Here is a 13,910-nt window from a genome sequence, read left to right on the forward strand (position 1 = left end):
TGCACCATACACTGCTGGGTGTAGGGGAAGGAACCAGGGTTGTAAGGTGCCATCCCAGCAGGGATGAAACCTTCGCTAAAACTGTCTTGCTCCCACGAACTGCTTTCCTTAGTGGGTATCCCCAGCCTGCTGTGAGGACAGGGAGGCTGTGCAAGCAGTCTGTGACCTGCCTTGGGGCTTCACCTGGACCTCATGTGCCCAGGTGATAATGGACAAAGGCAGGGGCACGTTAGTGACAGATAGGGCACGATAGGGCATCATCTTGCAGCCTCCACGTGGCACGGAGTGCCCGGACGCCTCAGCTCCATCCCTTAGACGTGTCCTGTGTGCTCCCGTGTGCCTCAACGTCCCCATGGCAGGGAGGTCCCTGCCGTCCTGCTGCTGTTTCACACCGGGGAAGGGGAAAGATGGTCCGAAGTTACGCGACGTGCGCTCCCGGAGGGTCTCGGTGCTCTGCGAGGAGCCGCCGGCGGGGCGCTGCGGGGCTCTGCGGGGCCGTGCGGGGCCGAGCCGGGCCGGGCCGGGCCGTGCGGGCAGAGCAGGGCGGGGGCGGCAGCCCGGCCGCAGTTCGGCGGCCGCGCACCGGGCGGCGCTGCGGGTCCACGGCCACCCCGGCATCCTGCCCTCACCCCGCACGCTGCTCCCCGGCTTTGGGGAGCGGTGTAAGGAGCAGGGGAGAGCAGGCAGACCCGATGCTGCCCCCGCACCCGGCAAACGGGAGCCTCTCTGCCAAAAGAGCGACACCCGGCGCAAGGGTCAGCGACAGACCAGGCGGCAGCATCTGTTGTTTGGGGGCTGCAGATGTTCTTGCTGTCAGAGTGAGAGTACAGCTGCAAAGCCCCTCTCCAAGCCCACAGCAGCCTCCACCCGAAGCGTTTCGTGGTTTGCTGCAACATATAAAGACGTGGGTTTTCTCCTCTGAATATACATGTTGCAAACGGGCCACAAATGTGATCAGAGGGCTGGAGCGCCTCTCCTAGGGAGACAGGCTGAGAAAGTTGGGGTAGTTCAGGCTGGAGAAGAGAAGGATCCAGGAAGACCTTACAGCAGTCTTCCAGTCCCCAAAGGAAACCCACAAGAAGGCTGAAGAGGGACTTTTTACAAGGGCATGTAGTGACAGGACAAGGGGGAATGGCTTTAGACCCTGAAAGAGGGCAGGTTTAGATTAGTTATTAGGAAGAAATTGTTTACTGTGACAGTGTTGAGGCACTGAAACAGGTTGCCCAGAGAAGCTGTGGACTCCCCATCCTTTCAAGTGTTCAAGGACAGGTTGGATGGGGCTCTGAGCAACCTGCTCTAGTGAAAGGTGTCCCTCTGCCCATGGCAAGTGGAATGGGACTAGTTGATCTTTAAGGTCCTTTCCAACCCAAAAGCTTGTATGATTCTATGAAATGCCCTGGGGCACAGCTTTTGCTCGCAGAAATATTTTTGCAGGGAAAATAACCCAGGGAATGAGCTTCTTACATAAGGAGTGACAGACTTCTAAAATATAATACAAAGTATTGGTAATCCCATGGCAGTCTCCTGAGATCGAATGATCTTCAGTTTGTGACAACTCTCAGCCTCTGAGGAATTTTAATCCCAATTCAATTTAACCAAAATTTCTGCAAAATCTATTTCTTTCCTTTTTGCTCCACCCCCACCCCTCCTCCCCTCCTCTTCCAGGCACCCCGTGCCGTTGCTGGGCTCTGGTTCTTTCTGATCGATGTGCACCGGCAGAGAAATGGGGACACACAGATGACAAGTTGTTCAAGAGGGTGGTTGGGCAATGATTTGCAGCAGTCTCTCCCCCAGATGCTTGGTGATTCCTCCATTAGCCTTGAAATGGAAGATGGGCTCTTTCGCACTGAACAAATCCAATCGCAGCAGCCTGGCTCCCTCCCCTCCCTTGGGACGGGTGGCTTTGGGGGACTGAGTCATGATAATCAGCAGTTCAGGCTCTTAGGAGGTGAGCACCCATGTCTATGTTTCAGACACCCCTTAGTCCCTTCTTGCTGCTGTCACAGCAAATTCCTCCAAATAAGGCTGTTGTTCAACACTTTCAACACTGGTTGAGCACTACCCTGAGGAGTAGTAGTTACTCTATCCTTGACTGGCCCCAGGAGAGCAGCCTTGACCAAAGGACAGAGCCATGAGCCATACCCATGCTACCTCTCCTCTGCTGATGCTTCCAGCCCTTTGCAATTCACCGTTTCACCCTCTGAATCCCAAGAAAAAGCAGCCTTTGCCCAGAACATGGATACTCACAGTTTCTGCTCTCTTTGGGGCTTTGTGGCTGAAGCAGCTCCCTCTGCCAGCACAGAAGAACTGTATGGTGCTTTGTAAACACACTGGGCAGATACATCCACCCGAGAGGGTATGTTTTCTTCCAGGACACTGGCAGAGGTGCTTAAAAGTTTTAGGTTTATTTTTTATTTTTTGGTGCTTCAAAGTTTTCAAGGTTATCTTAAGGGTTTAGATTTCAATCCCAGCAGTCAGATCTAGCCATGCAACCAGTCTGTCCCACACCATTGTTACCACTGCAGGATTATAACACTTCTCGCTCACTGATGCATTTCCCAGCCCTTGCTATGGTGCCATGCACCCCTGTTCCTTGCTGGTTGCAGCGTTTTCCAGTTTCAGTCTAAGTTTTTGAAGGATTGTAGGAATCCCCACTGTCATTTTTGGCAAACAGACAGTCTCACCAGGCTGTGGCAGGCACAGGCTGCTTCTCCGCCTCTTTTCATTTCCCCTGCTGGAGCTATGGGGGGAATGCAGCCCATTTCGTGAGAAGTGACTTGCAGGGAGGTGAGTTGGGAGGGAAGGAGGGGAATCAAGCAAGGACGTTTGCTGCAAACGAGACAGTGTCACAGTCTTTTCTGCTGAGTGAAGGGCCTGCAGGAGACAGGACAAACGCTCTGCCCTTGCCATCAGCTCCAGCTGATGAATGTGCATCTCCTTGGGGAGGAGTGGCTGGGGGTCCTCATCACACCATCACCCCCCACTCCTTCTGCCTCAGCACCTGCTCCTTTCTTTTATCTTCTCTGTGGGAGAGCAAAGAGCTCAGGCACTGAAAAGAAGAGGCTGGGGTCCATAGATAGCCATTGCCCTTGCTCTACTCTTGCTGTATATGTTTGCCCATAGGGTATCTCCGTTCCAGGAATGCTTTCCTGGGATGACCAGAAAGAGACCAGAATAAACAGGTTTGGAAACTCTCAGGCCAGCACTGGCAAGATCATCTTATCTGTGACTTGTTCAGGGAAGTGGGAATCAAAATATGAAAGGAGGAACATGTTCATTAAGCTGTGTTCAACAACTGTATTTTACCAAACTGGCACCTGTAATCAGTCAGAAAGGCAACCAGCACATTCCCAAGTCAAGGAAGATGTACACAACTGGCTATTGAATCTGTAGGGTAGAGCCTGTCCTATCCCATGTATCTGGCCATCATCTCCTTTAATACATCCCTCAAAGGCAGATTCTAGGTAGCCCTTAATAATAGTAATAACATTAATTATGATAGTGAAGAGTAAACAGGACCCGTTCACTTCAGAATTGGAGGGGCAGACAAAGTTTTCCAGTCCACAGAGAAGATGTGGGAAGGCAGCAGAGGCTGCAGTGATGCTGCATGGCAGGGGACTGCTTTGCAGTTAGGGGTCAAAGCATTTGTCCCAGCTCTGCTTCTGACCCAAGCATGGATGCAATCCAGCTACATTTTACACAGCCAGATGCATGTGCATCTTGCAGAGCTAGAGGCTGGGATCTGCCATGGCACAAATTCCTGTCTTATGAGGGAGAACCTTATCAATCTAACTACCAACCCTGCAAACTCATCCTGGATCTCACAGGAGTTTTTTACAGGCAATTGCCTGTAGCAGGTTTCCCTCAGCACCAGTACAACCACCTTTCTTTATCACCTCTTGCTGCTGTTTATACCTGAGCAACATGTTTATTCTCACCATCTGTCTCTGCTTATGATAATGTAAACCCATGTGGATGGGCTGACACCCAAAGGTGTCTTTGCAAGGCTGGGGAGCATTAAACACCACTGCTGCCACAGCCAGTGGATGGGACTTTGACAGGCAGGTACAGCAAGATCTCTTGTTTTGGAAGTGCCCCTTTGCAGAGACCACTCTGCAGAGGAGAGCTACAGCTGAAAGAACAGGAGGATGAGAGCAGGGGGAAGGTGAGGGGGTACAAACCCCACCAAATCCCTCCCAGGCACTGCAGCAGCTCCCTAGAAGTCCCTGAGAGCCGTCTTTCTATCCCATATAAATGGTTAGCATGGGCATCACCGGTGTGGGAAGCTCTGCTTCCCATCAGCTCCAGATGTGCTTCTCCTGCTTCCATTCAGCCACAAGGGTCCCTGTGTATATACAAAGCAGTGGACTGGGAGGTCCTCGGATGCCCTGCCAGCCACTTACTTGTATAAAAGAAGAGGGCAGGAGGGCCACCTCCTTATCTGCTTTCCATCTGTAAAGAGGCAGTTCTTCCACCATTTAAGAGTATCTCTTTGGTGGGATTTCCCTGGCACTTACAAAGGTGCCAGGGAAGCTGAGTGCCACTTCTGGAGATCACTCAAGCAGATGCTGTGCATAAAAAGTGTCTTCTAGTTTAAAATATCATTCTGCTTCCTTGTCCACAGGCTTGAAGGGAAGGGATCATGCTTCCAGGTGCTCTGGAAGACATTTGAACTTCAAGAATGTCTGCTGGTTATGTACAGCTTGCACCAGAGCAAACCCAGATGGAAGAGCACAAGGACACCAGGGTTTGGGCACCTCTCCTTGGGGCTTCTGGTAACTTCTGCCTGCCAAACAGAAAATCATGTTACTGAGCCCATTTTAGCTTTCTCTTCCACATCACCCTTTGTCCCGCTTCAGAGAGCTGCTGAGAACAGTAAAGATTCAAGAACATTTAGTTTTTACTTCCTCGGACCTAGGTTTTAGCTAAACCAGGAGTCACAAGGGGGTTTCCTTGGGGACCATCGCTCTTCTTCAAATACTCTCCCTGCTCATCCACAAGGATCTTACTGCAGATAAATTGCAACTATAGCACCAGCTCCAGCAGGCTCTGAAAGGAAGGCAAGAGGGGGGATGGATCCATCCTCCAGAAAGAAGGAAAACATCTCAGCATGTCTTTCAGGCTGTAAGCGATTAAGTGTTGGGAGAGCTGGGAAGCAACTCGAAGACTCGCCTAGAGAGCAGCACAGGCACAAAATATGATTAAAAGAGCAAAATGACAGCTTGGCACTGGAGGGTTTCAGAAGCTAGAAGAAATTATTTTAAAAAAAAGTATATACATCCATGAGGAAGTTCCCACAATGGCTGGAAGTGAAACCTTGACCCTCTGGCAGGTGTGGGGGGGTCCAAACTGTTGTCATCTGCATCCTGCTGCCCCCCCCCCCTTTGCTCTGCCTGTTTTCCTCCCTCCTGCCAGGTGCAGTGTGTGCCCTCCAAAGCACCACAGGGGACAGAGAGCTTTGCAGCTCCTTGGCTGTGCTGAGAAATGACACTTGGAGACAGAAGGAGAAGGGGAAATGTCAGGGTGTCACTCTCCCGGGGTCTGGGGACCCATCAGCCAGGGGTGGGGGGCACAGGCAGTGGGGAGAACTCAGCGTGGCAGCTTTCTCTCTGCTCTTTCCACTGCTGCATTTAAACAGCAGCTGGCATGCTCAGCCAGTGCATGCATGGCATAACACACACAAGGATGGCTGGGCTGAGCCAAGGGACATCCACACACAGTGCTTCCCTCCCTGCCACACCAACTCTTAGCTAAGAAAGAGCATAGTGTGGGACATCATGGAGTTGTGCTGGAACTGGGAGGGAACCCAGATCAATGTCAATCTCTGGAGCTCCTGTTGGGAGTCCTTGGGATGTTTCCCACTCAACTCCCCATGCCCTGAGCACCAAACAGCCCTGGGACCAGGCACAGTAGTTACTTTCCTGATGCCACTCATCTCTGCACCATAAATGGGCTGAAACCTCATGTTTTCTTTTAAAATTGTATATTAAATCCTATGGTAGGGCACCTAGCAGTTTTAAGAAAACAAAGTACAGAATAGGTGCTGCTGTAGTATAACAAATTCCTCTTTTGTGTGCTCGGTGGTTACCCTTGTCCCAAAAAGCTGCTTTTTCTCCTTCTCCCTTGCAGGCAGCACAGACAGTTCCCGAGCCACTGGTAGTTTGCTAACACCAGCTGGGTGCTTGGACACTGCTATTCCCAAGGCATCTCTTAGAGGATGTTTTGGACCCCAAAGAGGTCCTTCCCACTACAGCATCTTTAAGGTATGTTGCCCAATTTGCAGTTCAGTTAGTAACTCCCAAAAAACTTCTCCAAGTCCTCCAAGACTTTTCTCATCTTTCACCAAGAACTTGCTTCTTTTGCAGATTGCTCCAAGGTTGCTGGAGCAGGCACAGTGATGTACCCTGCTCAGAGATGCTTTGACACCCAGCTGCTGCTTGCTGGCCCTGCCAGAAAACCTCTGTACTGTAGTGGTGGGTGCTGTAGTCTAAAGCTGGGGTGCCCTCATGTGCTTCATCACCCACAGTAAGGAGACAAGGGCACAAGCACAGGGGTTCCTCAGGCCGTGGGGCAGCCAAAAAGCAGTTTTCCTTCTTTTCACCCTCCACAGGCTGTTGGTTGTGTGAGGAACTCAGGACATGGCAGGGAAGACATCTTACACCCTGGCACAAGAGTTTTCCTCCCTGTCTCCCAGGGCGTGTTTTCCTCTTGATCCTGTCAAAACCCCTCATCTCACAGCCTCACAGGTTGCCCACAGCATTCCCATGCCACCACACCAGTTGAAGTAATGAATCCAAGACCTGCTTGTGTCTTTTGGCTTCCAACTTCACTTCCACCATGGTGGTGGGAATGGCACAGAGACCTCACCTGCAGCACCTCCACAGGCTCTGGGTTTAAGGCTCTTGATGTTTGGAAATGGTTGGGCTGTTTCAGGTTGGTGCTCAGAGAGGGGAGCACAGTTTTCCCCCTCGGATGCTCAAGCCTTCTCAAACCAGTGCATGAATCCTGGCCCTGGGCTGCTCTGATCAGGATGAGATACAGCCTCGCCTGGGGCAATGTGTTTTCAAGCCTCCACCTGCCAAGGTACAGGCTTCAGAGAAGAGAGGAAGAGAAGGGTGGGAGGTGAGGGTGTGTTTGGTTTTCTACTGAGACAGCTCCAATTTTGGAAAAGTTACGTCTGCATTGCAAGCCTGAAAGCATCCCCTCCCCTTCTCCAGGGGCCTGGAGTGCCCCTGCATTAACCTCTCCTGTGTAAGGTACCCCCCCAGGTTCTGAAACTTTAATGTCATAACCTGTTTGTCCTGTTTAAAGTGCTGGGTAGGGCTGGGGAGCTGACAGATCCTGAGCAAGCTGCGCCTCCAGCTACCCTGCGTCCTCATGGCTCAGCAAGAGAGAAAGAGGGGAAAAATAATTCTTAGAGGCTCTACATTTTTTCTGTCTCTGGGTGGGGCTTTTTTCCCCTTCAAAAGCAGCAATGAGTTGGCATTTGGATGCAGGTCCTGGCTCTACACTGAGAGGGTAGCTCAGTGATGTGTTCAGCAATATGTTCATCCAGAAGATTTCCTCTCCAGACTTCAGCCTGTGTGTTAAGGCTGCTCACAGCAATTCCTGAGATGAAAAGGCTCCTTCCCTATCTTCAGAATCAGGTCAGAATCTCTCATCCTGACCCATGTCAGCAACTTCTGCACACAAATCTGTGTGCAAGTGCTCTGGAGTACCTGCAGCCCAGCTGCTCAGCACCTGACTGGGCAGAGGCGGTCAGGGCTAGATATCAAAAATCCCCTCCTTGCTTCATCATCTGTCTTTGCATACCCCTGCCACTGCTCATCCTCAGACAGACCCCACTGAAGAGCTTACAGCATGTGAGTTTTTGTGCTTGAGCAGACTGTCATCAATGCCAAAACAGCAGGTGCATACACGTGTAGTGTTCCTTTGCTGGAGGGATGCTGAGCATTGCTCCTCTAGCCAAACACACCCTGGAAACACACACTGTTTCCATAAACCATGTATTTACACCTTGATGTGGGCATGGAATGCTTAATGAGGGAGGTAGGCTATGATGCTCTTGGTATCCATAAGATAAACAGTCAAAAGAGAGATAAATCACATTTTTCATGTCAGCACTGTTGTGTCCAGCACATGTCTTCTCTGGGTTTTCTATTACTCAGAATCTCTGAGATGGTTGATGCAACTTGTCACTTGAAAAATGATGGGGATTCAGAACTTTCTTATTAAAGCAGAATTTCAATCTGTTTAAGGCATGACAGTAATATTGACATAGTAAAGATTTCTTTCAAATACTTCAGTCCTAGATATTTGTTATAGATTTGTAGAAATAGGGGGTTTATGTTTTATTCTGTTCTTTAATGAAGATAGGGGCTGTATATTGGTTTATGCCTGAATGTGATAAACCCTGTGCCAGGCTCAAAGATTAAAGCAGTCAGAGGTGGTGTATTAGTGCAGCACTGAACCCCTGGATGGTGTTCAGGCTCCCAGGCTGCAGGACTTGGTAAGCCCGCAGATGAGGTCAAGTGTCATTCTCTGCCTGTTTGCTGGTGGAGATCTGACCCGAACCTGGTATGAGTAAGATGTCTGAGCAGTTGGCCAGAAAGTAAAAACCCACTTGAAGTGGCAGTGGGCAGTTACACGTTACCACACCTTGTTTTCTTCTGCGAGTCCCTGTGACTCCTTTTGAAAACATGGTTTTAGCCCAAGTACAGATATGAAAGTCCTTTGGCACACATACAGGCACGTAGAGACGTAAAGCTGCAGGATCTGGCACCTCCTGGGGAGGCAGCATGCAAGGCTTGGTGGCTCAGCACGTGCTCGAAATGGTGCCAAGCGCCTTCGCCTTTTGATAGTGGCAAACACAAAGCCGAGCCCCCGAGCCACCTGACAGGAAACATCTGCAATCAGTGAATCATAAAGCAAGCCGGTCATGTTTTATCCCTTTTCTTTTTTTTTTTTTTTTTTTTTTTTTTTGGTTTTATGACAAAAATAAAGTGATAAGTTCACTTTGAAACTCATTCTTAGCTTTAACGCCTAGGAACTTAAAACAAACTGGTTTATGCCCCCCCTCTGATATCTCTGCTTGCAGGTGGCAGAGGCAGGCTCAGCCTGATAAGATTACTGATAGGGGGGCAATGCCGAACTGAGCAAATGTGCTCATTAAGTAGGAATCTTAAGAAGCTGGGGATATTTGCCTAATGCCCTCCTTCTCCTCATTGTCTGGGGGGGGCAGGCAGTGGCTGGCAGAACAAGAGGGAGAGCAGAGGGACTGGGGGCAGAGCCAGGCTGCCTGTGTATGGCCAAAACTCAAGCAGGCACAAGGGTAGCAGGATTCAACTGGTCCCTTGCCTTTGGGGTTGCAGCCCAGGCTGGATGTGGGTCCCAAAAGGTCTTAAGGGCTGGTCTGGGGAGCCTAAGCTAAGCAGCTACATCAGACTGGCTTTGGCACAGCAGGTCTGAAGACACCACTGCAGAGTACCTCCAGATTTAGGGTCATCGTTGTTTATGCAGAGCAATAACTTGCCCTGGGATTAGCACGTGATAAACGTCTTAGTCACGGGGAGCAGAGATAGGGAACAGGCCTACAACAAGCACCGTTCTGTTCTACCTTTATTTGAAGACCAACTGTTAAGCAACCCATTTTTGTTAACCTTTTTAGTGGTTTAGCGGTTGAACTAGGCATGTTTCACTCTTGCCTTTTTCTTTTCAGGTGAGGATAAAACTGTCAGTGTGAAAGGAAATAAGTTCCTTGAACTGATTTCTCTCTGTTTTCTGCTTTTTGGCCAAGCATTTTCATACATCAGGGTTCAGAACTTCCTTCTTCCTTACTTATTGTTAATTAAAATAATAGCAACTAGTGTGTGCAGGGGTGGACATAAGAGGGGGAGGCACAAAATGATGCCCATCATGAATGTGGTGTCCTCTCCCTTCTTACTCTGCTTCTTCCCTCCCCTGATGGAACAGGGACCCCAGGGCTCTGGGGCTGCTCCATCTTCTTCAGTTTGGAGTTGGAGTTTTACGTGTCATTGGTGAGATATAGCCCTAAAGAGCATAAATGTAGAAGGTTTCAGTCAAGCTAAAAGGATCACAGGGAGAACAGCACTAGGTTAGAGGGGGTACAGATTTGGGAAACCCATGAAAGAGGATTTCTCATGTCTATATGAGTTTATTTACTACTCAGCAGCAGTAACACCACTAAGAAAGAAACACATGGATATTTAAAGTGGAACTGCCATAATTTGGTATATTTATAACTTAGTTTGATTACATTTCTCATCTTGACTCCAAACTTCCTTTGGGAACTTACTGAAAGGTAAGGATAGGTCCCAGTCTCCATGGCTGCACCCCTCTCCATGCAGCATTTCCTCTCTCCAGCGCAGCCTTTCCTCACCACATCTCATCTGTCAGCTCCATTGCAATTACTTAGGGCAAAAGATAACATGCAAACACGTTGTTAATATTCAAAGTGCCCTGCAATAACAGCTTGTGTAACCACTATATAACAGAGCATGGAGACCACAGATTACAGCCTGGGCATTGCGAGCCCTGTGACTTGCCCAGGGAAGTGATACCAGATGTAAACACAAAGGCTGCATGATCTCTTTTGCATGTTAACTGAGCAGCCTGGGCAATCACTGACAGAGGGACACTGGTTTGGTTTCAGTGAGCCTCCTGATTTGCTGTCGTGGCCCATACTGGGAGATGTTTCACCTCTATCTCCTCCAGACCTCAGAGGCTTATCCTCATGGTGGTTCAGGTACTTCTTCTCCTTCACCCACACAATCCAAACTACCAAGATTTTCCCCAGTACTGAAGTGCACTGTTTGGTGCTTGGCAAAACTCACATCCACCAGCAAGACATGGCCTGAGTGGACAGGAAGGAGATCTTCACAGACCCCTTACCAAAAAAAAGGAGTGAAACCTCTTTGTATGCCATGCTGAGGGGTGCACAACTGAGTTGCAAGGTGAAAAGGCAAGGTGTCATCTAACATGACGAAGCACAACCCTGCAAAAATGTGAAGCAAACAAGGAAGGATGTATGAAAATAGAGAATGCAAGTGAAGGATAGGAAAAGGGGTTGGTGTGGCCTGGAGAGATGAAGGATGGGATTGACGTGGGCAGGGAAGCACGGGGAAAGACAGGTTAGGAAGTTCAGGGAGGAATGAATGGCGCAGAACAAATCCTTCCCTTACTGGAACCTTGATTTCTGCCTTTGCTGGTGAGGGAGTGGTGTATCTCCTGCAGCAGCACAGATGAGGCAGAGAGCCCTGCAGACGTAGACCCTTTTTGCTCAAAAGAGCACGGTGTGCTGGCCATAAACAGGGTATCAGTTGGGCCCTTCTAGAACACAAACAAAAAACCACCCCAAGTGAAACTCACTGACATTCCAGAAATAACAAATCTGCATCCCTCAGTGTCTAAATCACACAGGCGGGAGCTCAAGCTGGAACACGCTGGCTGGTTTCTGCCCTGCACCACGTTTTAGCCAACTCTCCAAAGCAAACTGAAAACCTGGGCTCCTCCTCCCAGGGAGCTGAACAGCCAGCAATAAAGACACCCTAAATTACTGCAAGCAGAAGTAGTCTTGCTCAAGGCTGTGCGGTGCCTCAGCGGGGATCCATGTAAAGCAGCCGGCGTGAGAGGACGTGACACGACCTGCCGCAGGAATTGTACTGAAACTCAGAGCATGTCAGAGCAGGAGAGCATCAGGGCAATGACTGATGAAGATTAGCCTAGATAGCAAGGAGGAATGGTATGTCAAAGAAGGAGGGGGAAACGATATGGCTACAGGGAAGGGAAGGCAGGGTGGAGCCAGCGATTCGGGCTGGTGCCCTGCCAAGGTACATATATGTTAGTTGAGCAATCCTGTTCCTCCGCTTCCCTGGCAGGCAACAAAAGGCATGCACACCTCTATGAAAAGGGTGCATGAGGAATGCTCCACCGGCAGCATGGAGCTGGTTTCCAGCAAAACCCTCACCAGATGGGTGCTCCCTGCCCTGGGATGGGCCAGGGTTCACCACAAGTGCTGCTGAACCATAGGGGAGCTGCCTGGAATAAAACAAAATAAATTAAAATAAAATAAAATAAAATATTAAACTGAAAAAGGCTGGTAAGCCAACTGCAGGTAAATATGAGAAGGATTTGTGGACACTTATGGAGGGACAGAGGTAGAAGGGCCCACAGGGGTTTCTGGGTTGCTGAAGATGAGGAAGCTGGCTGAGCACTCCTGCTGCGGCAAGAAGAGGCTGGCTGCTGCCTTGGCAAGGGCCACTGCTTCACCTAGACACCTTTACATCCACAACAGCAGAGCAGCATTGCCACTGTCCCATCACTGCTGTGCAGCAGAACGCTGCCATCCCCTTCCCTGGTGGCCTTCAGCCCCAGAGCTGCTGCCTCCGCATATTAGCTCTTCAGTCCAATGTTGGCACCAAGTATAACCGATTTTGTGGCATAGAGAAGGAACTCAGAAACATGCCCTCTCTAAATAGCTGTGCTCTGATGCACCAGCAGGCTCCATGCTGCACGCTGGCATGCGGAATATTACCACTCCATTGCCGCTTGGCTCACCAGGTTGCAATTCTCCTCTTCTGTACCTGTCTCTGTAGGTTTGCTGCTGATATGTAAGAGTAAAGCAAAGCTGCTTCAATATCCCAAGAAAGGAATGGAAAGGAAAGATAGGGAAGGGACAGGAAAGGAAAAGAAAGTAAAAAGAAAAGAACATGAGGAAGAACGTCTTTACTGTGCAGATGACCGCTCACTGGAACGGGTTGTCCAGAGAGGTAGCAGAGTCTCCCTCACTGGAGATGTTCAAGAACTGTCTGGACCCAGTCCTGTGCAATGAGCTCTAGGAAAACCCTGCTTGAACGGGGAGGTTGGACCAGATGACCCCATCAGCGGTCCCTTCCAACCTTACCCATTCCATGATTCTGTGAAAGCCTAGGCAGGGCTAAAGACTCATGATCTAATGTTAGGGTTTTATCAAGAACAGCAGAGGCCATTGCAATCATTAATGTTCACCCCCTACAAATCATCTGAACAGACACCCAGGCCTATAAGCCAGCATACAAAAGCTAGTGAGGAAACTCTTTTTTGCCTTCATAACTTCTGTGTCCTCCCATGTATGCAAGCGTTCCTTTTAAGGTCTTCCTGCCTAATCAAATCTTTGTGTGGCTTCTAAAGGTGTTGAATGCCTGGCAGGAGGGTTTCAGAGCAGCCCACCACCTCCCTATTACAAAACCTGCAGTGCTGCTGCCCTTTGGGATCCGGGCTGTCCTCCCAGAAGGACCATGAATGTCTACAAGGATGGCTGAGGTCTAGGGCTGTCCTTGAGAACTGTCATGGCACATAAGACACATTGTTGGTTCTCCCCTATGTATGCACTGGCTGTTGTTGCTGTTGATATTATTAGGTTTGTTTTCTTGCAGCAAATCCTGATGGCACCATTTGGATGCTAGGAAACTCTCACTCCTCCGAGCCAGTGAACAAAAGGGTATTAATTTGCTGTGTTGCCTGCCCACAGCCCACACATCACAGTTGATCCTTTCTGATGGAAACCCAGGACTGGGGGCCATGGAGCAACCTGGGGCAAGTCCTGCTGTCAAGAAACAGTGCTGCCTGCAGGGAGGAGTGGGGCTGGGGCCAGCCAGTGGGTTAGTTAGCATAGGATGAATCCCTGGGGCCACTGCTGCTCTGTCAGGGAAATGTTGCAAAGAACAAATTAATCCCAAGTAGAAGGGGGTTGTGTGGCAGCTCCCTTTCCATCCTCCCAGGGATTTCTGCTGGTGTCTGCAAGCTGCAATCAGCTCTTAAGAGCACTTACCAAATAGGAAGCACTTGTAACTCTCCACACAAGTATATATTCCAGACAAGAGGTGTGCTGGGCTCTAGGAGCCTTGATGCCT

General features: G+C 49.7%; 1 protein-coding gene across 1 annotated transcript in view; it reads left to right on the forward strand.

Annotated features, from left to right (window-relative positions):
• Positions 1-352: 352 nt before the first annotated feature.
• TSPAN32 (tetraspanin 32) overlaps positions 353-13,910 on the forward strand; it is an 83,690-nt gene continuing 70,132 nt past the window's right edge. Inside the window, exon 1 of the mRNA XM_039381419.1 lies at positions 353-755. Within this exon, the coding sequence (XP_039237353.1) occupies positions 353-755 (403 nt within the window). The remainder of the gene's footprint in view (positions 756-13,910) is intronic.

This window comes from Pipra filicauda, unplaced genomic scaffold (assembly GCF_003945595.2).
Source record: "Pipra filicauda isolate LSUMZ 115617 unplaced genomic scaffold, ASM394559v2 scaffold222_size1277272_pilon, whole genome shotgun sequence".
NCBI classification, from domain to species: Eukaryota; Metazoa; Chordata; class Aves; order Passeriformes; family Pipridae; genus Pipra; species Pipra filicauda.